Below are 26,057 nucleotides of genomic sequence, written 5' to 3'. Positions count from 1 at the left end.
GACGCCCTGGAAGCCTGTGCAGACTCTGGCATAATTTCAGGCATTTTTCACCCACACTTTATGCCTGTGCAGGGTGGAGGGAATGGAAGCCACTATGCCAGCAGTGCCTGGAGATGCCCAGTGGGCTGTCTGCTGAAGCCATTTCTCACACCAGTTAAACATCAGAGCTGCACCAGAGTGGTGGCATAGGTGTGTCCCCAAAAGGAGGGGGCGCCCTTTCGGGACAGAGAAGGGAGTGTCCCCTTGGTTTTATTCAGCATACAAGCCAGTAGTGGGATATACACAAGGTCTTACAGCAAGGCCTTGGCTCAGGCTGCCATCGGTACCTTGTCACAGGAAGGTGGCTTGTGTTAAGTCAGGAGGTTTGTCCCTTCTGCAGTTAGGTGCTCTCTAGTATCTGGTGCAGTCCTGTCTGTGGACTGTTGCATTATGGTCTGCCCTTGCTGTTAAGGAAAGGCAGTGGTTCCCCTCCAGCCTGCTGCTTGTTGCTGCGTTTGGTCCAACCTCTGCTGTGCTGTGAGCCTCTGCTGAGCCTCCCCTGCGGAACAAAAATGAGCAGAGAAGCTCTGGGGTGGGAATGCTAGGCGTTAGCAGGCAGGTAAAGGCTGCCCTTATTTCTGTCCCTTATCCACCACCCACCTGAAAAAGCAGCAAGAGATGTCGCATCCTTAATTTTTGTGCCCAGAGCGGGACTTGGGAGGGAGACACCTGGAGTTCCCTCTCTCCTGCCCAGGTAGCCTCTTTTCTTCGCCTCTGCAAGTTTGCAGGAAGCTGTTGGGTTTGGTTACTCATTTGTGGAGGTCAGGACTAAGTCTGGGGTTTTTTTCCTTTGTGTTTAGGAAACAGTTTACAAATTGTTTTGAGCATGGGGGAGCTGGTGGCGTGTGAAAGAGGCTCCTCCGCCTCTTTGCTGCTGGACTTGCATTAATTCTCTGCCCTACCTCTTTTCTCTAATCTCTTTCTTGGTTGGTAGCATGAGTATTTCTGAGTGCTTTCCCCAGCCTCCGACCCCTCTGTCTCCTAATATAACCTCGGTCACCAAACCACCTTGGGGCTTTATTTTTACTTTAGCCGTTTTGTTTTGCGTGGTTAAGGTTGGTTTCTTTCCCCTAGCAGTGAGAAGACTTCTCTGCAGAGGAAGTAAGAGAGTGCCAGGCTGCAGTTGAAACTGGTTAAACACTGAAACCACACTCCTAGCCTCTCTGGGTTTGAGACGTGACATTCAGCCATGCAGCTTAGCACTGGCTTTTTTTGCTGCCAGTTGTGCACCCTCCCTATTTGCACTTATCTTTTTTTATAAGCTCTGTTTTATACTTTAGAATGCTGGTAAAAACCTTCTTGGCTCCAGTTCCTGCATTATTATTTTATTTTAGTGATCCAACCAGAAATGCTGTTGCACCTTGCCTGCGCTTGTGATCTTCTGTGGATGCTCAGTGCTGCTGTGATAAAGCTCCTGGAGCTCGGCAGAGCTCACAGGACCTGGTTACTGGTTTAGCCTGTGCGCACAGGTTGTGTAGAACCCACATGTTGCCTTCCAATGCAGCTTGACCTTTTGTCTCTTCACCCAGAAGGTGAAGGCTAAGCTATCAGTAGGAGTTTCCAGAAGCTGGTATTGATCTTGGTTTTTTGGGGTTTTTTTTTCTTTCTTTTTCTTTTTTCTTCTTAGACCACGTTGGTGGTTTGACTTAACTGTGAAGAACAAGGCAGGGACTAATGTTACTTGAATGGGAGAGACACCGACATGTTCTCCTTCCGGTAACAGGCATCTGGTGCTAATGTGTGTAGAAGTATCGTGGTGGATCAGAGGTGGGATCACTACAAGGACATCAATGTGTTATGCCTGTGTGATATCCCAGTGTTCAGAGAGGCACTGTGGTGAGGGGAGTGAGGCTTCAAGTTCCAACAAGCTTCTCATACTCTAAAACCAAGTACAATCATCCAGAAACTGCCTTTCCCTGTCAGTCACTCTTTCCTCATTTCCTCTCCTGCTGGTGCTGATCAGCCAGGGATTTGTGTGTAACCAAAACCCCTCCTGCTGCTGCACATTAGTCCTTTCTCGTGGCCATGGATTTGATGATCCAGGGCTGCAGAGTGGTGTTGGGAGGGAGAGTTTGCACTTCAGATGAGAATGCTGCCAGAATTGGCAGTATTGGTAAAAGAAGTGAAACGCCTAATAGCAGGGTTGGGAAATTTCCCAGAGCAGGGTGAAGGCTGTAGATAGTGATTTCTCTTGAGCTTTTTTTTTTTTTTGTTAGTCTAACCTTGATCTTTGTACGAAGTTGGCCCAGGCCAGGTTTTTCTGCTGTCTGTTGTACACGTTTTTTGGGATGGGCACCTCATATTTCACAGCCAAACCTCTTAATTCTGCCACAGAGAATGTTTGTTTCTCTTCAGTGTTGAATGAGCCATTTCCAGACAGGCTTCGTATCCACTGTGGAGGTGGGTATTAGGAAAGAAACTTCCTTCCGGAGGATCAGGGAGTGGAACCTGCTGGAATCCATGTCATTTCCTCTGTCCTTGGCTCTACTTTTCCTCCCCAGCAGATTTCATTGCTGTATAATTCAACGTGGAGAGGGAGATGCCTTCGTGCCGTGTGTTACACTCCTCAGGTAGAAGCAAAGGTTTCAGAAGTACTCTGGGAATGCAGCAGGGAGGACAACTACCTCCAGGCTGTGGGAGGCTGGGGCACAGGCTGGCTGTGAGCAGCTTCGTTATCCCTGCCGGTGAGCGTGGCCGGAAGAGCAGGAGTGTGAAGATCGCATGTGATAATGCTGTCATTCTTCTGGAAGGCACGCTCTTTGCTCAGCCTGTTGTCCAAATGTCTTCTCTGTTGGCCTAACTCCATCCTAAGCCTTTCAGGGTTGGATCTCTTCAGTCTTTACCCTTCTTAATTTCTGCTATTATCTCCCTCCTTTGTGCTTTAGCTCCACAAATAATCTACTCTGGAGTAGTAAAGGAGGCTGACAACACCTGGGCTTCATGATCAGGAGATCTTTTATGACCAGAACTCATCACACGTTTCTCAGTGTCAATTTTCTGTCACAGGAAGGGGATGCTCTTTACTCCTGACAAACACTTGGGGCTGGTTCAGTGCACAGCATGTGGCCTCCCCCTTACCTGCTGGACAAAGAAAAGGCTCTGCCTGGGTCAGCTCGCTTTCAGTGCTTAACCAGATGCAGCCTCAAAGAGCTGAGCTTGTATCCTAAACGACCTGCAGCACCAGAGCCAATTTGTGAAAAGTTTTGTGTTGAAAGTTAACTTGATATCTCAGCTGAGGACTCTCTGGCGTGTTTGCATAGATTCGTAGAGTTTATGGCCAGCAGGGACCATTAGATCATCTAGTCTGATCTCCTGTATATCACAGATCCTTAAATTTCACCCTGCTACTCCTATATGAAGCCAAATAACTTGTGTTTGGCTAAAGCAAAACTTCCAGAAAGACATCCAGTCTTCAGAATCCACCCTTTTCCTGGGGAGTTCATTCCAGTGATAATTGCACTGGTTCTGAAACACTTATACCTTATTTCCAGAGTGAATGTTTCCAGTTTGTTCCTGTGCTTTACTATCGCGCGAGTGTAAAGAGCCCTTAAGTACCGTGGAGGCACTTTGCACCCTGCAATCAAATCGCCTCCCAGTCTTTTTTGATACACTAAACAGATTGAGCCGTTTAAGTTTTTTCACTGCAAGACATAATTTCTAGCCTTTGAATCACTTTTATGGCTGTTTTTTGGACCCTTTCCAATATTTCAGCGTTCTTTTTAAAAATAAGGGCACTAGAACTGGGTGCAGTATTTCAGTGTCAGCCTTGCCAGTGCCGTATATAGATGTAAACGTGCTGTCCAGTGCCCGCTCCCTGCTTGTATAAGGGATGCATTAACCCTTTTTGCCGGATGTTGTGTTGGGAAATTGGCCACTGTAGTCCCTAGAGCCTTTCTGGAGAAGCTGCCTCGGGCACGGTCTCCTGGAGACTTAATTTTACATGATCCCAGATGCATAACATGACATTTGATGCTGGAAAACCCCAGATTTTGAAGCGATTATAATAACCTTGCGTGAATGCGCTGTAGCCATCGCTACTTACTGCTCCATTTGCCTTTGTGTCGCAGGCAGTTTGACAGCAGAAATTGCTTTCAGTTTGTTGATGAAAAACATTGCTAGTGAATCTCAACCAACCTCCTTCCATCCAGTTCAGCACGGGTCCCCAAAGACCATTGCTTTTTCAAAAGCTACTTAATCAGTTTTTAATCTGTTCAATAGTGATACTTTTTTTTTCAGGAATGTTGCATGTTACTAATTCATAGAAACCAAATGTAGATACCAGTTTGGTTGAAAAGGAAATAATGTGTATAAATACTCTATTCAACCTGTTTTTCCTTAAATCAAAAGTTCTGCTAGTAAATTAATTGTTAAATAACGTTGAATTTATTTATAGGTCAGATATTTGTTTTGGAGCCAGTGTTACCACAGCTTGATCTTCACATTACTGAAGTGGACAATTTTCTTGCTTATGTTTCCCGACTCACCTGCTCCCTGCAGGGATAAGGGAGAAGTGGAAAGCTCATTGGTTTTGCTGAGGACCTTCCTAAATGCCTCTTTTTCTCTTGCTGGGTTGCTGACTTGTAACTCTTAACAGCCATGAGGTATGTCCTGGAGCTGGAGCTGCTGTACTGCAAAAGATGAGGAAGCTGCAGGAGTGTCTCAAGATCTCTTTACCTGTAAATTAATTTTGTATGCCTCAAGGCCACGATACATCAGGGTTCCTTCTTTCTTCCATGCCAAAGCAAATTAGATTTTACATTTGTGCAGTGTCTGATATTAAGTATCAGGATTCTCGCTGGAATTGCTTCTAATGCTACAGAAATTAATCCATTTCAGGGCAGGACATTGCAACTGCTAAACAGAAACCTGCACTGGAACACGTGGCAAAAAGTAGTCAAGGCAAGCTCTGTATCCATTTGTGGTTGCAGGTGGTATATGAAGAGGAATGATTATGGTAATTAGCCCAGCTGGAATTTGCCCACAGCCCTGTGGGTACCTTGTAAACACTGCAAAAATGCTAGACAATCTTAATAGCCCTTTTGTCTCCTTTGTGTAGGTAGCCATTTGCACAAAAAACACTTTTCACCAGCGCTTTGTTGCAATTGCACCTGTAACAGTAAAAACCTCCTCCTGGTATCTTGCCAGTCGAGCCCGCTGCATCGTGGGCTTTTCAAGAAGCTCTGTATCAGTGCTTGGTGTTATTCCAGTGAGATACTGCTATAGAAAACACCAGCCACAGCTGTGCCTTGCAACTTGGGAACGGCACAGGATAAAAGCTCAGGCTGATGTCATTGTAAGGCCATCTCCAAAGGAGGTAGCGGGCTCACTGCTGCTTTCCGGTGGTGTAAAGCTCTGAAGGAGCTGCCTGCGGAAGAGAGGAATAATCTTAATAGTTAATGTGTTATATCAAGCCGTTGGGTTGGGAGTGAGAATATGGCATGGTTTGGGTGCCTGGTTGTTATTTCATGCAGTTCTCAGCAAGAAAGCTGTGCCTGGAAAAGCCTGGCTGCCCAAGAAACCCTGAAAATATTTGGGATGAGTGTGGTACGTGTTTTGGAGCAGAGCTCTGTGGCTCTGTGGTCTGTATTCCAGCTCCTTGTCACTGAGGAGACCCCTAGACTCAGGAGAACATCCCACTGTGCTCCAGTCCCTTCCACTCCAGTGGAAAACAGTGCATTTGTTACAGGCAGTTTTGCATCTGGTCTCTTGATTAATGGACTTGTCTTTTGCAGCCTATTTTGACTCTGACACAGCTTTCTGCTCCACAGATGCTTTGCTGATGTTGAAGAAAGTTTGCCTCGCTTGATAAAGACCAGATCCTGAAATTTACTTCCAAACCTGAAGTAACAATTTTTAACTTGAAACGCTTTTTCCCCAGGAGTCGCTGCTCCAGAATCCTTCCCTTATTTGGTGCCTCCTTCACAGCTGGGACTGATGCTCAGGTGCCAAAGCTCTGTGCACTCCTTGCCATGAGCCAAATGGGTCTGTGCTGGGTTCAAGCGCAGCAGCTCTGCTTCCCAGCCTTGATGCTGGCACTCCTTTTCCTGTGCATCCTGGTGGCATTTCCAGTGTTTCTGTGCTGGGGTGGGAAACACTGTTTTCAACCCTTTTTGATCGGTGCACAATCTCTTGAGGTTGGGTCTTGCTTTCTTCTTTTCTGGCTCGAGACATGACAAACCTTTCCTGAAGCTGTCTGATCGCCTCTGTTCTGTGTGTTGTCAGGACGTATTCCTCGTGGCCTCTCAGTGATTTGAGCTGGCTGTTCCAGGACCGTTGCTATCTCTGCACTTAGCTGCTCTGCGAGAAGTTGTTAGTCACTGTTGATTTCTTCCATGGTAACAAATCCAGTTTGGTTGGCTGTGCGGTGTGTGAATGCTCCCCAAGCAGCAGTGGGCTGCTTCCTCTGGTGAGGTTGCCTCTTCCCAGGTGGATTTAGTCTGTCTGCACATGCTGACTCATGACAGCCGAAACAGCTGTTTTCAGCTTCAGGCACTACTGTGTGCAGGGACCCCTTCTTCTTCTTGACAGCTGGTTTGTTTTTATAACTAATGCCTTCACTATATGCTCATAACTTCCATATCTGTGATGCCCGTTTTTCAACTGGAAGAGCCAAAATCCATTTTTTGATAGTTTCATCGTTGTATAAGCCTTACTTGGTGGACTCACTCTTCCCAAACGACCGATGGGGACCAGCCAGATTTCATTCCCTGTCCCAAGGAGCAAAGGTGCCCGTTAAGGGCAGCAATGTAAGTGCACAGGGAGTCCTGTCTTCCCCTGGCATCAGCACAAGGACTGTTTTCAGGAAACCTTTGGCAGGGGCCACCTTTTGACTGCACAGTGAGTGAGATGAAGGCAAGAAGCTGTTGCAGGTCTCATGCTAGCACCATCAGGGTAGCAAGCACGCTAGCAGGGCTTTGGGGAAGTGTTCCTCTGCCATGCGAATGCTGAACAGCGGGTGATGGGACTTCCTCCTCCCTGCCCCGAAGCTGGGCCGCTTGGTGGAATTCACTGTTTTCCTCTTGCTGTAAGAAGTAGCGTTTGATGGGAGGAGCAGGGGAGGGCTCCCGGAGACTGAGGGACAGGTGAGTCACTAGAGAAAGAGTCATTCAGAGAAAAGCCCAGTCAAAGCAGCCCATGGCCTTAGTGTGAACTCGGAGATGAAAGGTCCAAAGTTAAGTGATGAGCTCATCAAAACCTTGAGGCTGTGAGAGAAAAAGTGATGAAAGAAGTGTGAGAGGTGCCTGCTTGAGATGCCACAGTGCTGGGGCACACAGGCCTCTGCCTGGGCTTGCTGAGTTCATGCTTAAGTTGGCAAGAGGTACAAAACATGCTTCTTTCCTAGAGGCAGGTATCCTGCTTCCTTTAAAAAAAATAATTATAACTCTATATATACATATATGCACATATCTCCATGTCCCAATTCAGCACTGGTTCCTGTGGAGTGTGACTGGGTAGTCCTTGGGACTGAGAATGAAAAGGCTGAGTGTGAAACTTGCTCTGAGAAGATGGGGGCGAAGCTGATGTCCTGGCAAGCCCTCCCAGAGCCGGGTGTCATTGTGGGAACACTCTGGGCACGTCCCCGCTGGGCGCAGGCGTCACTTTCCATTCGAGGTGGGGACTTTTGGTACTCCCCTGCTGCCAGTAAAGTGGTGCGGGGATTGCGGGGTGAGTGCTCCGGGGGCTGTGGGTGAATGTGGGCATTGGAGAAAAACTGCCCCAATTTCTTCTTTCCTTCATGTGCAGCCTGCTGCTCAGTGTTGTGACAGGCTTTCCAGTAGAGATGGCTCAGGCCACGAACTCCTGCTCTTTCCCGTATCCCCCAGCAAAGAGCACAGAGCATGGACCCTCTCCTCCAGCTCTTGCAGGGAGCAGCAGCATTTGGCACTGGCCGCTGCCTCACCAAGGCTCTTGCACCTAGGGGCTCAGACTTGTTAGGCTGTGTCTCTGTCAGGGTGTGTGGCTGCAGCTGGAGCCAGAGAGATGGTCACAAACCAGCTTTCAACCTCCACAAGCTGTTGCCTGAGGGAGGGGAAAAAAAAAAAAAAAAAAAAAAAGTACATGTTAAGGGTTTCAAGGTCTGAGCTGCCTTGGTGTCCTACGGAGGATGGTGGAGAAGCAGCTACATCCAGAGACTTCACTGGCTGAGTGAATAAGGGTTTTGCAGTGCTGTCCCAGTATTCTCCAGTCTCTTCTGGGTTTCATCTGCAGAGTTAATAAAATGGTGGCAAATAAAGTTGAGTTCCAGTGGAAAGGGCTCTTAGGGCAGCAGTAAAATAGTGAGTAAGCAAGAACCCCTTGCTGCGGGGGCCAGTTTAATTGGTCTGGCTTGTTTTATGAGACAGGTTTTATGTTTAAACTCGCACATGGCCCAGGAGCGACTCTGCAGCAGGGCATCATTCTCCTGCATGGGTCCTCTGGGAATGCAGCCCGGGTTAATTACACCTAACCGAGCAATCGCACCTCATGGAGCAGCTGGCATAAGTCATGGCGTGAGCTGAGGGGTTCGGCAACGGGGTGGGAGGCAGTCTCAGAGCTGGGACTGCCAGTGATAACCGTCCCCTCCCGGCAGGCCTGGTAGGGAGCTTGGTGCTGCCAGGAGGCATCGGCTGATGCCCATCTTGCACCCTCTGATGCGTGCCTGGCTCTTGGCCGGGCAGTGCCACAGCCCTTCCTAGTAACCTCGTCCCTTCCCTGTGCCTCTGTTCCCGCTGTAAATGGAAGTGGCGTCGCTGACCTTTGCAGAGGAGTTCAAGATACAAAAATCTTGCAGGAATGGGAGCAGAGCTCTGGGTCGCTCCTGGTCAGCATCTCCCTGCGCGGTGCTTGGAGCCTGGCTTTTCTCACCATGCTGAGGCTGTGCAGGCGCGCGGGTGCGGGAGGAAAGCCTCTTGTGGAGATGGTAAGAGGGAGGCCAGTCCACTCCTGGTGTGACACAGCCACCTTTAAGGCCAGGCAGTGAGCTTACCCACCCATAGCCTTCTTCAAAGCCCTTTAGATAAGGACCGGGAAAGCCCAGAGCTCGGCTGAGCTAGGGAGGCAGCTTAGAGCAGTAGTAAGTAATTATTCAAATCACATTTTGGTGTTAGTGGAGCTAAGCAGGGCAGGAGGCTGCGTTTGTGCTGTATGCTACAGCCAGCTCCCCCTGTATCTCCTTAACTCCGTGTTGCTGTAATAGTTCAAGAGTAGCACTGCTGCTGCAAGCTTGCAGAGGCTTTTGTGAAACATTGAACACCTGCTCCCTCTCTCTTAATTGCTTAAGGCTGGATGTGAACGAAGGGGTGCAGCATCACCCCGATGCCCCCTTGCTTCTTTCCTAGAGCAAGTGCTTCTAGCTTTGTTGCTGAACTCGCCAGCGCAGAAAAGCACCCGGGAGGACATCCCGCTCCTCTCTGCGTTGACCAGATGCTTTTTCGCCTGCGCCACAGTCGTGGAGCACGGAACAAGTTGCTTCTGCCGTTTTGCTGGGGTTTTTTTCCCCGTTGGTGGGAAAGGCGGCCTTTGGGGACTCCTTTTGCATAATCCCTTAGGCTGTGCTTCGAGCTTACTTACCGGGTGCGGAGGAGGAGGAGGAGGCAGCCTTCGGCCAGAGCTGCCCGGGGGTGGTGCCCGGCGGGCAGGCAGCCCTGCGAGGGACCCGGCAGAGGGTGCTGTGTCTCCACCGCCTCTCCCTGCTCCTGCTCCAGCTGTTTGGCACTTGCCTGTGCCTGTGTGCATGATGTTTGTAAGAATTTGGGCATGTCCATTTGGTTCCCATCTCCAGTGCCACCCCCAGCATCCAGGCCAGGTTCTTCTGTCACTAGGGACATTCTTAATTCACAGGAAATCGGAGAGAGTTTAATTGTTTTCTCCTCTCTCTTTTTTTTTTTTTTTTTTTTTTTTTTTCCCATGCAGCTGAACAAAAGGTTCATCCTCAGTTTTCTCCATGCCCATGGGAAGCTGTTTACCAGGATTGGGTAAGTGTGCAGGATGTTTATTTTATTTTCCTACATTACAAGTCTTTTTGGAATTTAATATTGTTAGCAACTAAGCTGTGTTTGGAGCTGAGGGCACAGGGTGTGAATTCTTGCAGGCCTAGCCTCCTGGTTCTTATTCTCCTTACCCGCCCTCCGATCCACACTCGTTATTGTTTGGGCTTTTTCTTCCCGCACCTTAAGGCTCAGTGCTGCACCAGGACCCTCTGGCAAAGGCTGAGGTGGGATGGCTGATACACACACAGGAGGGACTAGAGGCTGTTTTCTCTCTCTCTCTCTCTCTCCCATCTCCTTGCTCCCTCCCCTTTAATCTGTGGGCTTACACCCCACCCCACCCCTTTCATTCTCCCTAGCTCTTAGCCAGCAGAGAGGTGATTCTGGGGGGCTCTCAGTGACTGCTGCCTGTGAGGAGCACAAAGCCATCAAGGCAGAACCGTGTGGTGGCTGCAAGCTGCTGTCCAGAGCGTGTCAAGACAAGCCTTGCCCTTCATCTCCTTGCTGCCATTTCAGTGAAAGCCTCATAGCTGAGAGCTGCCCTGGCTGTGGGAACTGGTTTATACAAAGTGCCTTTGGCAGTGTCTGTCAGAAACTGGTTTGGAGGAGTTGAACAGCTACCCCTGAAGCAAAGCAAGACTGATTTGGCCTGGGCTGAGATCCCAACCTTGGGGACATCCTTATGACCCAGAGAGCAGAGCTCAGCCTTGCAGCCGGTGGGCTTCCCATAGAGCTGTCCCTGCTCCGGGTCCAGACTGGCCCTTGCTGCTGGGTGATGGGGCAGCTGTTGCAAAGAAGCCTCGTGCGGGTCCCCACAGTCTCTGGCAGCGGTGGTCTCTGCTTGAGCCTGCCAGTGCCTCATAAGCAGACGTTGTCTTGTGAGCTCTGTTGGCTCCTTCAGTCTCTTGTGGAACTGTTGGCTGCAAGTTACAAGACTGAGAGACCTTTTCCAAGCCACTTAAGTAAAGGTAGCGTGGATGCAAAGTGGCTTGTCCCTGCTGTTGGTTTTTTTTCACTCAGATGTGCAGTTCCCTGTCTCTGGGCCTGCCCCCTTTCCCTCCTGGAGCAGGGAGGCACAGCAGCACAGGACACAGCTCTGATCTTGCCTTGCAGCCTGAAACCTTGGTGCTTGCTCCACCCAGCATGCTTTCTGGGATGACCAGTCAGGAGTGGCATGTGCTTGACCCTTCGTAAAGCAATGGGAAGTAGGAGCTGGCTGGCCGATTTGTTGGAGATGTGTCTGAAGGCGAGGGGGAGAGCAATGTGCTCACTGCCAGGGCTGTTGATCTCTCCCTGAGTCACAAGGCACTGATTATCTGCTCGCGGGCAGCAGGCTGGCCTGCAGTGAGGAGGCAGAGCTGGATATTCTCCTGCCTGCAGGAAAAGAGGAGGAGAGCTGCGAGAAGCCATGAAAAGTTTGGTAACTGCAATATGTCTGTGCCGGAGGGCAGAGCATCCGGGGAGCTGCTGGTCTCCAGCTCTGTGGGGCCAAGCTCATGGCCGAGCCCTGGTTGAATACATGCCATTGCGGGGATTAATGGGGATGTTGCAGAGGTTGCTCGCATATTTGGCTCCTGAGAGTTTTGTGAAATTAAGATGCAGCGTTTGAGGTGGTTGCTTCCCAGGACAGTCATTTAGAAAACCAAGTATGTTTAATGGTAGAATATTCCCTGAAGTACTTGGAAGGGAACTAGAAAGTAATACCGTGACACAGGAAGAGAAAATCATCCAGCCCTGTTAAACAGCTTCCACATTTAAAATAGGTAAAAGGTGAGGGGTGGCAGAGTCCTCTTTGGGCAGGATCTTCAGTGATTTATCTGTTAAAAGTACGGAAAGGATGATGTTGCCCTAATTGGACTCTTTTGCTCCTAAAACCACAGGTAAGCAATTTATTAAAAGCTTCCGCTCTGCTCCTGACCTGCTGGTTCTGAGCTCAGTGGGGTTCCTGCGTGCCGTTCCAGATGTGCTGTGGTATCAAAGCACAGCTGACAAGGCTGAGGAAGCCCTCGCTCCTTCTTATTGTTATTCCATGGCAATAATCTTCATCTCCTTGCTAATAACCCGTCCTGCAAAGGGCTTCTCCATCCCCAGTGTCCTGTCTGCTCAGAGAGGATGTTGCTGGATACGCTGGACATAGTCTGAGATTTCTCAAAATTAGGAAGTCTTTACAAGCAATCAGTTTGCTTTAATTCCCTGTCTGCACCCCAAATTCAGGGAAATTGCTTCTTCCAGGGAAAGCAGTGCTTTTGTACAGGCAGACCTGCTCTGTTCTGCACAGCTACAAAGTACAAGGGGCCTATTTGTTACAGCCCATGGTTTGTGGGAAGGTAACAGAGACTTTGATCCGCTCCAGCAAGCGGTGCCCACGGAGAGGGTACCATTGCTGCTAGGCAGAACCAGTTGAAAGGCTTCCGTGAAACATGGTTAAGAAGAAAGCCATTACTGTCTTTAAAAATAGAGCCTTTTACTGTCCTGAAAGTCTGTTGGGGAAGCCCAGCAGAATTGCCCATGTGGGTTACCAGAAGTGGCTTGCTAATCCAGCCTGTAATGTGCTGATATCACCAGATCTGAATCTCTCGGGGAAGATAGAGGAAATTGCCATGGAGGCTCCTGAGGGTGCCTGCCCTGGCTCCAGATGCTTCACCCACTGCGGATTCTGGCTCCCTTGCTCCCATGTGGGCACGCTGGTACAATGTCACTGATAACTGGAGCGGACAGTTGCTGTGAGATAGCTGTAATTCTTGCTGGGTCTACCTGTGGCTTGTTCTAGTGTAGTGTAGGAGCAAGAAATAACACAGTAAGCTCAGCAGAAAAGGCAGCAGGACAGGAGGACCTGCCCCCCCCCCCCCCCCCAGCCCCCGCAGTAGTTTCCAAGGTTTTTGGCAGCTTCTTGGTTGTAAAGTTGTCTTCACGGGATACCAGGTGAGGACTCTGGGAGGGCTGTTGTAGGCAACTGTGTCTCAGTCATTTTATGAAACGACTGTGCTCTTCTTTGCAATCAGTTCAGTTTTTGACCCCGCTTCATTTGGGAAGTTGCTGAGGATCCAACAGCCCTGACAAGTAACCTCAACTAATTCCCATAGCAATGCCAGATGAAGAGTAGGATAAACGTGTCAGATTTCCGTGGGCGCTTGTGAGTGGTGTTGAAAGCACACCCCATCCTCAGCCGTGGCACTGCAGCCGCTGGCTGCTGTGTCCTGATGAGCGACAGCAGCGCTGTGTGCTGCAGGGACCAGCTCCAGCTTTGACATTTCCAGCAGCTAGACAAGGCCAGTCGTTAGTCTGCAAGTCCTTGTCCTGTGGGGCTCTAAGTGATGAAGTTTAGGGGCTCAATCACAGTGCTGGGGAGTGTGTAGCCTGGGGGACAGGGCTTGGTGCCATGGGATCTGATTCTGCAGTGAGGAGCCCGGGGACAGGCACAGTTCTGGAGGAAGCATGCTCTGGCCAACATTCAATGCACTGGAATTGCCACATCCGCATGTGGCACCAGTGTGTGCAGTTTGCTGCAGCCTGGGCTTCTCGGGAGTCCCATGGGCTGCTCCTGGTCCAAGTGAGCTGCTGGCCTCTTGGCATCCCTCCCAGCTTGGTAGAAGTCAGTAGAAAAAAATGGTTGGTCAGAAATGACTCATAAAGGCCGTGTTTTCCTGCCAAAGGAATGCTGCTTGTCAGTCACAGAGTAATCCCTCGCTACCCTGTGCTAAGGAAGGCTTCAGCTGCCTCCATCGCAACCTGCACCCTCATTCCCCACGGCTCCTGGACAGGAGACAGCACCCCAGGGGGTCCCCCTTCCCCAGGAGACATGACACGGAGTGAGCTGTGCCAACTGACTGCCCTGCACCCCGGGGCATAGCCTGTGCACTACAGACTCTCTTTCTGTCTGCAGGATGGAGACTTTCCCTGTGGTGGCCGAGGAGGTCCTGAGGGAGTTCCAGGTGCTGCTGCAGCACAGCCCCCCTCCCATCGGAAGCACCCGCATGCTCCAGCTTGTGGCAATCAACATGTTTGCAGTGTACAACTCCCAGCCCAAAGGTACCACGTGCTGCTTCAGGGGAAGCAGGCTGGGGATCAGCCACTCTTTGTATGGCAGAGTTGCTCATGTGGAGAAGGCGGGGGGGATGGGACAGGACAAGACACTCACCAACTGAAGATAGATGGGGAAGTGGAGTGGTGGTTGGATGCCTGGGGGTATTGGCGTGCATAGGGACAGCAAAGGGACCTTGCTTGGCTTGGCCTCGGTGGAGCTGACTGAGGTGTCTGAGGAGTGAGGAGGCATCGCATCTCCCTGGAGCCTGAGTCATCAAGCACAGAAGGAAGGTACTGCTTTGTCACTCTGCCTTCCCAGCATTTAGCCTGGGCACTGCTCAGTGCCTGTGGCAGCATCAGAAGGGCTGGGAGCATCTCAGAGGCCTTGGCCGTTGGGAGAGTGGTGTTGCCTGCGGCTGTGGCTGTGCAGGTGGCTGGGTGACCCGATGCGACTCTGAAAGGCCAGGTTGGAGGCTGTGCCCCACACTGAGGCATCTGGAGAACAAAGCAGATCTCGTATTACTCATCCTCCTCCCTTGCCTCCTCCGTCCTCCCGGGAGGCTGTATGTGGTCTCTTCCATTGTCGAGTTTAATGTATTGGTCAGCAGAGATGCCACCAAACCAGAGTCTCTTTCAATGAGTTTGACGTGGTACTTCCAGGGAATGTGTTCTTCCCTCTGGCTCCCCGAAGTGCACACAGCGGCAGGTACCCAGGTCTGCCTGAGCCACGTGTTTGGGAGCAGGGATGGGGCTGTGCTCCTTGGGTGGGAGGGAACACTTTCGCATGTGGATTGTTTGGGATGCAGATCCCAAAGATGGAGGCCTTCAGCTGATGGATTTCAGTTAAAGCCACTATGTGGGCGATCAGGCTGAGCCCCGGAGAGCTGCTGCTGGAAGATTATCCCTCATGAGCCAGTTGGCCACTTGTCAGACTAGTGGTTAGTGGCCAAGGTCAGCTGATGGAGTGAACCAGTATCAGCCGGAGGACTGGGAAGCAGCTCCTGTGCACTGTGCCTGCTGCCCGGCCAGCCTTGCAGGCACCCTCCTCTCCCAGGGGAAGCCCTGGGGGAGCTGTCAGTCCTGCTGGTGAGGCAGGCTTGCCCTCTCGCCTGCTAGATGCCAACCAGCGACAGCGTGTTTATCTTTGAGCTGCAAAGTACTTTACAATTATGAGCAAATGCCTCTGCATGGCCCCCCGGTAGGTATATTAATAGCTATGTCTGTGCTGCAGGCAGGAGCGGGTGGTAAAGAGGAAGAGATTTGTCTGGGCTGTACAGCAAGCCCCTGTGGCAGGGCTGGAAGCAGTCCCAGCTTTCAGACCACTGGACTCTGCTCTTCCATCCATAGCTGAGTTGTGGATGTGTGTGAGTGACAGAAAGGGAGTGCTTTTTATCTCATGTGAAAAATAAGTATTCTCTGAGTTTTCTGCCTCCTGTGTGGGTAGCTTCCAGCTGCTCCCAGCTTTCAGATCTCTGGAGAAAGTGAACCTGTTCCTGCTGGGGACTGCAGGCTGCGCAGAGCAGGTGGCACTGTTCATGAAATGCCTGCAGGTCGGGTGGCACTGCGGCTGCCATCTGATGCCTGGCACCCTTCAGGGATTTCCCTGAGGGTACTTTGCTCCGGTGACCCTAAAATATCACTGAAAATATTGTTGGCAAAGCAAATCCTGTTGTCAGCGCAAATGCCCTGGTGGTCTCCGAGCGCTCATGTGCCGAGTGCTGGCACAGCGCAGGTTGGGCTCAGTGCCGACACTGTGATACTGAGAAGACCTGGGCTCAGAAGGAAAAAAAAAGGAAAAAAAAAAAAAAAAAGCAAAGGGTCTGGAGCTTAATAGGCAAGCAAGAATGTTTGTTGAATTATTACCAAGTGCCCAGCACAGAGTGAGGGTGTTGGCTCCTTCCCTGGCGTGTGGGTTGCTGTGGGCAGAGGACTGGCTGCACATACGGCAGAAACGGCTGTCGGGAAGGTGCGGGGTTTCCATTTCCCAGCACATGAGTCACCTCCCTGGGTTGCAGTAGCATGGGCAGCGATGGGAGCGGGTGTGAGGAGGCTGATCCACCCCTGTGGATGTGAGGGAGGCTGGGGAGGGCACAGGGAGCAGTCCCACCCTGCCTGCATCCCAGTTGCCAGGAAGTGTTACTGGGGAGCCGCGAGCTGGGCTCGCTGTAGTCAGAACTTGGCTGTATCAGCTTCGTGGAGCTGGATCTAACTTTGCAGTTGGACCGAATGACCTCCAGAGATCTCCTCCTACTGAAATCTTTCTGCAAATCTGGGATCAGAATGTGTCTGTGTCCTTCCCATCGCAGGGGCCTGTCTGACCTTCAGCTGCGAGCTCACAGTAGCAGGAGATCTGTGGGTTTGGGGCCGGGGAGGGAGGTCTATCTGAGAGCCTCTCTTCCCTGCTGGCCAGGGGTAGTTCTCTCCGGGGTTAGCTGCTCCCTCCCTCCCCTGCCATGTATTTCCAGGTCTCTGGAGCCCTAACTACTCCCGAGAAACTTGGAAACTTGCTTGCTTGCCCTGTGTCTGGTGTCTAATCAATCCCTTGTGCTGGGATTCAGTGGTGCTAGCAGTTGTGGGGCGGTGTCACAGGCAGAACAGTCTCGACATGGGGAATTTTTACAAAATGTTATGCCCACGAACACAAACATTTAATCATAGATTCAGGTATTGAGAAAAAGGAAACTTGAACAATGAAATTCTTTAATAAACACCTTCCCTTACTGTTTCTCTGGCTTACGCCAAACACCTATCCTGCCTCGTCTTGGTCTCGGCTTCCCCAGTTTTCACTGCAGATTGTGCTTGGCCTGGCCCAGTTCCTTCAGTGAGGCAACAGGCAGCACAGGAGGCTGGGGACTTGTGTGTAACTGTTTTCTATCTGCTGCTGTTTGCTTTTTACTTGTTTTCTTTTGCTGAGGTGTGGGTTGGCCGTGGTCACCGAGGGATGTCCCTGCCCCAGTGTGTGTCCCCGGGCAGTTGTGATGTGTCCTCCTGCGTCTCTCTGGCTCCTATGGCTGCCACCCTTCCGTAAATCAATCTGTGCAAGGTCACCATGTGCTCTTCTGGCAGGCTGACTTTTTGGGGTGCACTGGGGTGTTTAAACTGGGTTCAGAAGCAGCCAGCTGTGAGCAGCACCTGGCGTTTTCATGGCCTCTTGCCATGCAGGTCGCTGCTGCAGCCCCCGTGTACCCAGACCTTGCAGCGTGTGCCCCAGGCAGGGCTCGGGTGAGTGCAGTGAGAGCCCTGCAGTCTGTGCCCAGCGCAGGCAGCTGCACTGTGCTTGTCCCCTGGGGGCCACACCAGGCGTGCCAGAGCTGGTCTCGGCTGCCTGTGCAGCCAGGCAGCACTGGGAAGACCCTGGGAGATGCATCGGGTCTGTTGTTTTCTCTGACAGAGGAAGCCAAAGAATTCCCGCATGAAGTGCTTCTCCCACTGTTCGTATTCCTCTGAGTGAGCCATGCTCCCCATCATCCAGGGAGGCGTGCAGGAGGCGTGCAGAGTCCCTCTGACCTCCTGGTTGCCTCCTGTCAGGAGCATTCAAGGTGTGAAAAAGCTTTTTGTAGACCTCAAACCTATGGGGCAAGGAGGGCTCCCGCAGGGGAAGGAGGCAGAGAGAGACACAACCACTCTACATGGTGGAGACATGCAATTGCTGGAGTTTTTCCGTCATGGCATGTAGGTGACTACCAATGTTTTGCGCCATCCTGGGCTGGGGCGGGACCTTTGTAGGGTGGCCTGTTTAACAGTTTGGTGGCCATCTGCACAACCAGCTTACAGAGAAGTTTGGATCCCTTTATCCCAACCGCAAACACTCCAAGAATTTTAATTTTTTTTTAATTCTGTAATTTGGGGAAATAAAACTCTGGTTTCTGAAAAGACTAATTGAAGCCGTGCTTGCGGCAGGGGCATCTCAGTGAGTGGAGAGAGAGAAACCCCCTCCCAGCCCATCTGTGCCCAATTTACTCCGATCTGGCCTCTCTGAGGCTTTTTTTCTTTCTCTCTCTCTTTAATAATTTGTTTTATAATTCCTGGAATCAAACCCATCTCAGACACACTGTTTTATTTTACTGTATTATTGGATTATACTTCCTATAAATCACTGGATGTTATTCATAGGCCACCACCAGAATAACTTCCCCTCTCTCCCCCGACGGCCCCGCATTCCAAACAAGCGCACACCAAAGTGGGGGTGCAGCAGCGCGGGGCACCCTAGAGACACTTCCCGGAAATCCCAGCAAATTTGCCTGGCTGCGGGTGTGAAGCATCAGGCTGCAGCACCTGGATGCCTTCTGGCACTCTTGGGCCGGTCGCGTTGTGCCGTGTGGAGGTTGTTAGGAGGTCGGGCTTAGGTGGAAGTGGAGAGGGGAGGGGGCTGCCATATGTGCATCCTCAGCACATGTAGGGAATGAAGTTGCATCCCCCGGGGCCGAGCAGAGTCGGGGCACAGAGGCACAAGGAGGTTCTGGCCAAGCACACGGCTTTAGCTGCAGATTGGGAAAGTGGCTTGTGTTTCAACCAGAGGGAAGTCATGGCAGGGCAGGGTGACCAGCCTGTAGGGCATCTGCTCTGCCAGGGCCGATGGGTGACGAGGAAGACCTGCTACTTGAGCAGCAGTCCCAGCCTGTGGGATGTGAGGAAGGTTCAAGAGGGGAGCCGGTGAGGCTGGGCCTTGGGTGGCAGCCCTCCTGGGTCTGCTGCCTTGAGCGGAACACGGTCAGGTTTTCTGTGCGAGATAGGGTTGGCTGGGAAACCTCGAAGGCTTATGCAGAAAGGGAGGATTCACATCCCACTCCCTGCAGCAAATTCAGAGCAGTGTCTGTTCCCTTTGCACTGCCACACTCGGAGCTGTGTAGAGTGGCCCAATACTGGACAGGCCACTGGGTGCAGAGGTACTCTGCAAAGAACTGCTCTTACACGGTGAGTGTCTGCTAACTACAGCCTTTGCAAGGGTTTGCATGGTTCTGCTAGCTCCTTGAAGACCTGCTCCACATTCTGAGATGCTGATCTTGCCCAGGTCTTCTTGATAGACACAGCAAAGGATCCATAGGTTAGTGCAAATCAGCTGCAGCGTCTAAACAGGTGCAGAACTTTCCCCTTTTGCTTGTGTGTTCAGCACCCAAGCCTGGCTGGAGAGGATGCATCGAACCCAAAGGACACCCTGAAATCAGGCTGTGCTTTTGTAACCAGCAGCCTGCTCTGCTGCCATCTTGCCACTGTGCGCAGCTCTGTGCTGGATGGAGCGTGTTTCGCTTTGCTGACCGCAGCTGCTCTGGCTTGCAGGCTAAAGCGTGAACCCTTAAAATAACCCCGGAGATGTTGCAGAGGCTGGTGGCGTCTGCCCTCGACAGAACCTCATCTCTGACCATCTTCACGGTTCTTGTTTGGTTTCTGATGCTCGGACCCAGTTTGCTGGAAGGGCTAACTGCAGCATCAGAAACTAAGGCTCAGCGGAAGCATGTACCTCTCTTCTGCTGCAGCCACATCTCAATGGCTTCTCATGAAGCTCTAACCACATCTTGCATATTGGAGCAGACAAAAGGTGCTGGGACTCAAATGCAAGGGAGTCCAGCGCATCTGACTGAGTTTAAAAATAAAGCAGTGCTATGGACGACTGCCTTGGTTTGGTGAAGTTTTAAAATTAGGCACAAAAGAAAGCTTGATAAACCTCAGGCTGTAGATAGCAGAAGCAGCAATTTGATCTTTCACTGTCTGGGGAGCAAAACTGAGTCTTTTTCTCCTAATTCGCCTCTTTGCATGGTAAATATGCGCTTCACCAGAGTCCAGCTGGCACCTTTGAGCAGGCAGCTCTCTGGGCCACAACAGCTTTGGGCACAGCGACTGGGAGGCTGATGAAGATGTCTTATTGTAAAGCTGTGTCTTGGGGAGGCTGAGCATCTGTAGTCCTGTGCCCCACTGAGAGCAGAGCCCGAGGTCCCTCCGCTTGCCTGGGGGACTTGGTTTTATAATGCGAACACAGCCCCCTTAATGCAAGGAGGATGGAGCTGAGCGGTTTTGCAGCTGGCTTTGTCGGGGCTGCTAGGGCTTCGGTTGTCATATAGCAAGCGTGGACTGAAATGTCTGTACCGAGGTAGGCAGCATGCACCTGGCGGTGTGCTGGTTCCCTCTGGGACTGGGTAGTGCTGTCTTTAGTGAGGTGATAAGACATAACGCTTCCCAAACCTGAAGTTTGGAAGAACTGGAGATTAAATTCATCCTTCCCCTCCCTTCACGTTGCTGCTCTTACTCGGTTCAGGTTTGAGTTGTCATCGGGAGAGGAAACCCACAGGAGGGCTGGCTGGTACTGGTGTCCATCCTTCGCTGGGCTGCCTGGCTTGCACAGGGGCTCTAGAGCGAGCAGGTGCTGAGGTGTCAGTGCCTGGGTAAAGGGCTCTTATGCTTAACCCGTTGTGGGTGATGTCTGCTGCTGGCTGTGTGCGGGCACAGCCCAGACCTCGGCCGTGTGAGTGGGATGAAGGGTTGAAATGGTGCAGTGGCAGATACCTGCATTGCTCGTCTTGGGAGCTGCATGGCTTCCTGTGCTGAGCTGCTTGCTCACACTGAGCCTCCTGAGGGACACGTGTCCGGAGGTGGCAGCTGACCCTCCAGAGTTTCTCCTCTGAGCAGTTGGGAGTGTTGGAGGCTGGCACAGTTGCCAGGAACTGTCTGCGCCTTTCCTTTCAGGGAAGGAAGCTGTCTCAGACTTGAGACATCAGCAAAGTTCAGGTAAAATACTTCTGGCCCAGACGTGTCTTCAGAGTCTCGCTCTTGGGCTCTTCAGGCTGGTGGCAGCGATGTTTAGACCAAAGTCTTCCTTTGCTTATTCCCCTCTGTTTCCTGTTTAAAAGGCAGATTGTCACATATTTGGGGATTTATTTACCGTAATTGGAGTTATTTTCCTGGCTGCTGGCTTCTGCCCTCTGATGCAAGATTCCTTAGCAAAATGTGTGTTCAGAAAGCCATGTGACTTTTTTTCCCCCTTGCCATAAGTGCCAGCAGGAGATGCAATAATCAACGCGCTGCAGGGAATTTCCACTTGCAGTTCAGGTTTCTGAAATCTAGACGTTGGCTTCGGAGGCAAAAGATTGAGCAGGGCTTTGTGGCAGGGAAGGGGAAGGTTTCCAGCGAAACAGAGTGCTTGCTGGTGTGTCAGACTCTCCAGTCCTGCCCTCCAACCCAAGTGCAGCAAAAGTCCCCGTCAAGTGGTGTCAGATGAGCTCACTGGGGGCTTCTGCCTGGTCTGCCTGTCACACAAACACATCCTTACGTCTGCTCTTGAAGCTGTTCCACCAAACACAGGGTGATACCGAGATCTCATTTCAGGGCAACAAATAAGAGGGGAGATGATTTGTAATCACAAAGCCCGAGTCTGCTTTACAGCCAAGCTTCGAGAACTTGAGCAGCAAGTCAGGACAGAGCCAGTGACAGGCGAGGTCAGGCTGGAGGGGCTTTCATGCTGTGGTGCCACCAAGGCACGGGCCAGCTCTGTGAACGCTGAAACAAACCCACTATTTTGATGAAGAAGCAGCGTCGCTGTATAAAATTAAAGGCAGGAAACGGAGTGCTGGCACAAAGTGTCTGTCCGTCCTGCTGTAAATTGAGAAAGGAGGTACCTGAGGCAGCTGTCCTGGGGCTCTGCCTCACCCCTGCTTTGGTGGTGGGGAAAGAGGGGTGCCAGGGAGCTGGAATGGGGTTGCACCAGGTGCAGCAGCTTTAGATGTTTGCAGCGTGACAGGAAATCCTCTCGCTTTTAAAGAGATGTTTCTGACTCTTTAATGTGCGTTGCACCTTTGATTTCTTCGTGCATCTAAGCAACACCAAGTCAATTACTGTATTTCTGTTTAATTCTCTGAGAGAACATTGTATAATTAGGCTAATTATGGTGCTTTGTGAAGTTGTAAAACTCTTGATTGAGCTTGCGGGGCTGTTTTATAGCCTGCCAGGTGTAGGCAGGGAGGGCTGCCTGCCCCCGTGCCCTGTGCAGGTCTGGGTGCAGTGCCAGCTCGGTGAGGGGAGCTTCCTTCCTGGGGGCTGCTCTGGGGGCTCGTCCCCTGCCAGCTCCCTCCTGTCTCCATCTGCTTACGGGCTGCAGTCCCTCGGTGAATGGGATGCCTGGTGCTGGGTGGGCTTCAGCTGGGAGTGAGCACCACTGGGGGGCTTGTTGGGATCTCTTCTTGCCTTAAAGCTGAGATCAGGAATGGCAGCGCAGCCAAAGGCTGTGTTTCTACTCTCAAGTGCATCTGCAACTAGGAGGTGATCCCACGTAAGTTTACATATGGAGATTTATTTTCCCTGATTAGGGTCTGCTGGGGGCTGCGTGTCCTGTGCAGCAGGTTCTTGTCAGCACAGCACCAGCTCTGCATGTGCTAAACATGCTAATTGATGATGATGAGGAAGATAAGGACTTCTTGAGCGTGACCAGGAGTCACCCTGGCTAACGTGATGCTCAGTCTGTCCAGCTTCACAGCCAGGATGGGCTGGGGCAGTTTAGCCCTGGCTGGGTGATGGCACTGAGGGTACACGGCCCTTTTCTAATCGAAGGGTCGTTTTTAACGCTGATTGATGTGGCTGTGGTTAATGTGACTGTAGGGCTGGCTCAGAGGTGACACAGAGAGGGAACGAGCGGTTTGTCTGTCGGTTGGCACAGGTCTCCAGCGTGCGCTCTCAGGTCCTGCGGAGCGAGACAAGAGGCGGGTGGGAGCATGTCACCGCAGGGTGGGAGGGAGGTGCCTTGTAGGGATGGTTTTGGCCATGGGGTTTCTTCATTCCCCCTTCTGTCCCTCCCGGGAGCGTCTGGTCCCCTGACCCTGCCTCGGTGAGCTCCTGGTGCTTCTGCGCCGAGCAGGGGAGCCTTGCCTGAGCAGTGCCTGCTCTCTGGGGTGATGGCACGGAGACGGAGCAGGGAACAAGCATAAACCCTTCAGAGCGGGGCCGAGGAGCCGGGGTCTGACAGGACCTCATGCCTGGTGCTGGGAGCAGGGCTCATCCCGCCCGGGGGGGCCCATAACACATGCGGGGCCGTGGCGGGGAGCGGCGAAACGCGGGCTCGTGCATCTTTAAAAGCAGGCGCAGCGGAAGTGATGCTCTCGGGCCCATCTGTGCGGGGAGCGGGAGACGCACCCCAGCTGGTGCGAGGCCCTGGCAGCCCCGGGAGTTGCCGTCTGTTGGGGTTTACTGCTGTCTATGTTGAAACACGGCTTGGGAAGGAGGGGGATTGGTGGCACGGTGCCATTCCCGGTTCGCCTGGCCTTCTCGTTCCTCTCTCCTCCTCCTCCTCCCCGCTCCCTCCAATGCTTTAAAGTCACATTTCCAGGCCAGACATAGAATTAATCTCTGGGCACTTCACATTGCTGGCAGCGCAAAGCAGGATGTGGGATCTTTTTTTCTCTCTCTCTGCGTCTTGGCTGACTTTTTTACCTCTCGAAGAATTTGGAAGGGCCGTGAGATTCCCCCCGCCCCCCCTCGCCTCAGTGCCGTGCAGTTTTTCAGCACGCTGATCACCCTGCTGTGGCTTCACCCTAATAGATTTCATATGCTGACACAGTTGACATCAGTACCAAACTATTTTACATGTGATCTGGTGTATTTCCTGAGGAAATCTGCAAGATATTTATTAAGAACTAATAAAATAAACCTCTCCATGAGCTTTTAGGTAGTTTTCAATTTTTCATGTCTCTCTCGTTTCCTCTTATCAATGAGTTTCTATTTTCTCCCTCCTCTCTGACCATTGCAAAAGGAAACAAAAATAAATGTTTTAAACCATTCCTGAATGGACACTGGGAATACTTCTGTAGTGATGTATTAGCAAAGTCGTATTTTTAGTGCTGTATTGTCAGGACTAAAAATATCCCGCTTCAGTGCATCCTTTTTATAGGGCTTTGTGTGTGTATGTGTGCGCTGAATGTTGTACAAGTTTGCACCAGTGTGTAAAGGTCTGTCTTTGTACTACTGCAGTGTTGCCTCCCCATCACAGCTGGACTCCATTAGGCCTTGAAAATTAAAGTAATCCTGGTTAAGAAAGGAGAAAAAAAAACCCAACCAACAACTTAATCAATCTCGCAGAGCCGCGTTTCCCCAGCCGAGCCTGGATACCTGCATGGCAGCCCCGCTTTGAAAGACTCCAGCGGCTCAGGCTTGCGTGGGCCGGTGGTTTTGCTGCTGTGTTCTGCCACGGAGGGTGTTCCCGGCGTGCGCTGGCTGGAGAGCAGTGGCTCCGCTTTCCTCGCTGTGGTGCAGAGCGGCGGGGCGAAGGACGAGCTCGCTATTGCAGTCGCCCCGTGGGTTCCTGCTCATTTTTCATGCCCAGGAAGCCCTTGGGGGCTGCGCTGTGCTGGCAGGCGGGAGTGTGGGTGTAGCTGGGAGCGGGCTGGATACTTCGCGTTTTCAGAGGAACTTTCTACCTTTCTGCTATTTCTGTCTGCTTCGATTAACTGTGTGATGGAGAGAGCCAAAGGTGGGGGCTGGGCTGAGAAGCTGCCTCCCCTCTGCCCCCCGCAGCCAGCGTGGGGGGACCCCCGCTCCGAGGGCTGCTCCCCCGAGCTGTGATGGGAGGCGACTCGCTCTCGCTGCCGCGCACGGTTGATGCAGCTGTTTCCAAATATAATTTGTTGGCTGCTTGGCGTCCGCAGATACCCAGCGCAGCGCTGCGGCCGTTGCTTTGGCCCCCAGGAACAGCCTTGCGTCACAGGTAGTGGGTGCTGCGACTGACGGGGGACCTGACGGCCAGCCCCGGAGCACCATGCGCATGGCATGCAGCGTTTTATGAACTGATGCGTCTCACGCTCCAGCCAGGCGCAAGCGCTCCCCCTTCGCCCGCCCCTCCGGCGGCTTGTCTCCTCTGAGTCACTCGCTGCTTTACTCGCGGGTGCCTTGCTTTACTGTCTGCTGCCGTCTGGAGAGCCGCAGCCTTTCAGTTTCCTGTAGAGCAGTTCAGCGAAAGCAGTAATTAGGGCCCGTAAAAATTTATTTTATTAGCATGAAGTGTTGGTGGGTAATTGGCCATAATTTGAACCCAGCCAGATTGGAGATTAATAAAAAAAAAAAAAAAAAAAAAAATCACAGAGATCTTTTTACCAGAAACACCAGGGCTGTTACTTGCAAACCCTTCCCGAGGCGGGTGGGATGGGGTGGGGTGGGATGGGATGGGATGGCAGCTGCTGCGGAGAGGGCGGCCGGCAGCGAGTGCCTGTGCTGTACCCGTCCTTGAGGGTGTTTGACACTGGCATGGGAAGAAAGGAAACCTTGTTTTCCAAGAACTCTGCTCTTTCTCAGCTTGATAAGCATTTAAAATAAAAGCTGCACAATTGGAATTGGCAGAGCATCCTCATTCTTTTGTCTGCCTGTTTATTTTTTTCCCCTCATCCCTCGACATGTGTGCTACAGCCCAGGGTTACTACACCCCGCAGAACCACAGGCCTGTAGCTCTGCAGGCGCGCGTGGAGCTCTGCCCACCCCCAGCCTGGCTCTTTGAAGCCTGGCAGAGCAGCAGAGATCCGGCTCCATCCCCGGTCGGGCCCTGACCCTGGCAGCCTCCTGATGTCCAGGGCACTGAAGTATTTGGCAAAATGTCTGTTTTCAGCCCCTTTTGGTTCCCCCTTTGCTTGTGGGACAGCAAACCCAGGGCTCTGCCTGGAGCTGCAGTGGTGGCTTTGGACTCAGGCTGTGACTGCGCTATACGGACCCGATCGCTTTGGTATTTATAGACTTCGTTAGAGTAGCTTGAACGCGGCCAACGCATCAGAGCGGGAGCGGTCTGACTGCCGAAGCCTGCATCCTGCGCGCTCCTTGCGACGGCTGGTGTCAGCGATTGGAGAATTAACCGCTCCACTCAGGGAGTAAGGAAGAGCCAAGCCCCTGCACACATGTCACGCTCGGTTACTGCTGGTTGAATCAGACCAGGGAGTTACTTCAGGTTACTAGTCCTGGTTGTTGCTTTGGTGGAAGGGATAGGGGTGTTACTTCAGGTTAGTAGTGCTTGTTTTTTGCTTGGCAGCCTGGGCTGGAACCTGGTGTAACTGTTTCCCAAAGAATATTTTT

General features: G+C 51.8%; 1 protein-coding gene across 3 annotated transcripts in view; it reads left to right on the top strand.

The window, feature by feature from the left end:
• The window catches only part of SMG6 (SMG6 nonsense mediated mRNA decay factor), a 115,785-nt gene that overhangs the window by 16,072 nt on the left and 73,656 nt on the right, over nucleotides 1–26,057 (top strand). For 2 of the 3 annotated variants that reach the window (XM_055796772.1, XM_055796771.1), the window contains exons 9-10: nucleotides 9,931–9,992; nucleotides 13,888–14,033. In XM_055796772.1, the coding sequence (XP_055652747.1) occupies nucleotides 9,931–9,992; nucleotides 13,888–14,033 (208 nt within the window). The remainder of the gene's footprint in view (nucleotides 1–9,930; nucleotides 9,993–13,887; nucleotides 14,034–26,057) is intronic. The other variant, XM_055796773.1, reaches the window with a different exon arrangement.

The sequence above is a fragment of the Falco peregrinus genome, chromosome 2 (genome assembly GCF_023634155.1).
Source record: "Falco peregrinus isolate bFalPer1 chromosome 2, bFalPer1.pri, whole genome shotgun sequence".
Lineage (NCBI taxonomy): Eukaryota > Metazoa > Chordata > Aves > Falconiformes > Falconidae > Falco > Falco peregrinus.
The sequence above is the reverse complement of the archived record's forward strand: the minus strand, read 5'-3'. Positions and strand labels throughout refer to the sequence as shown.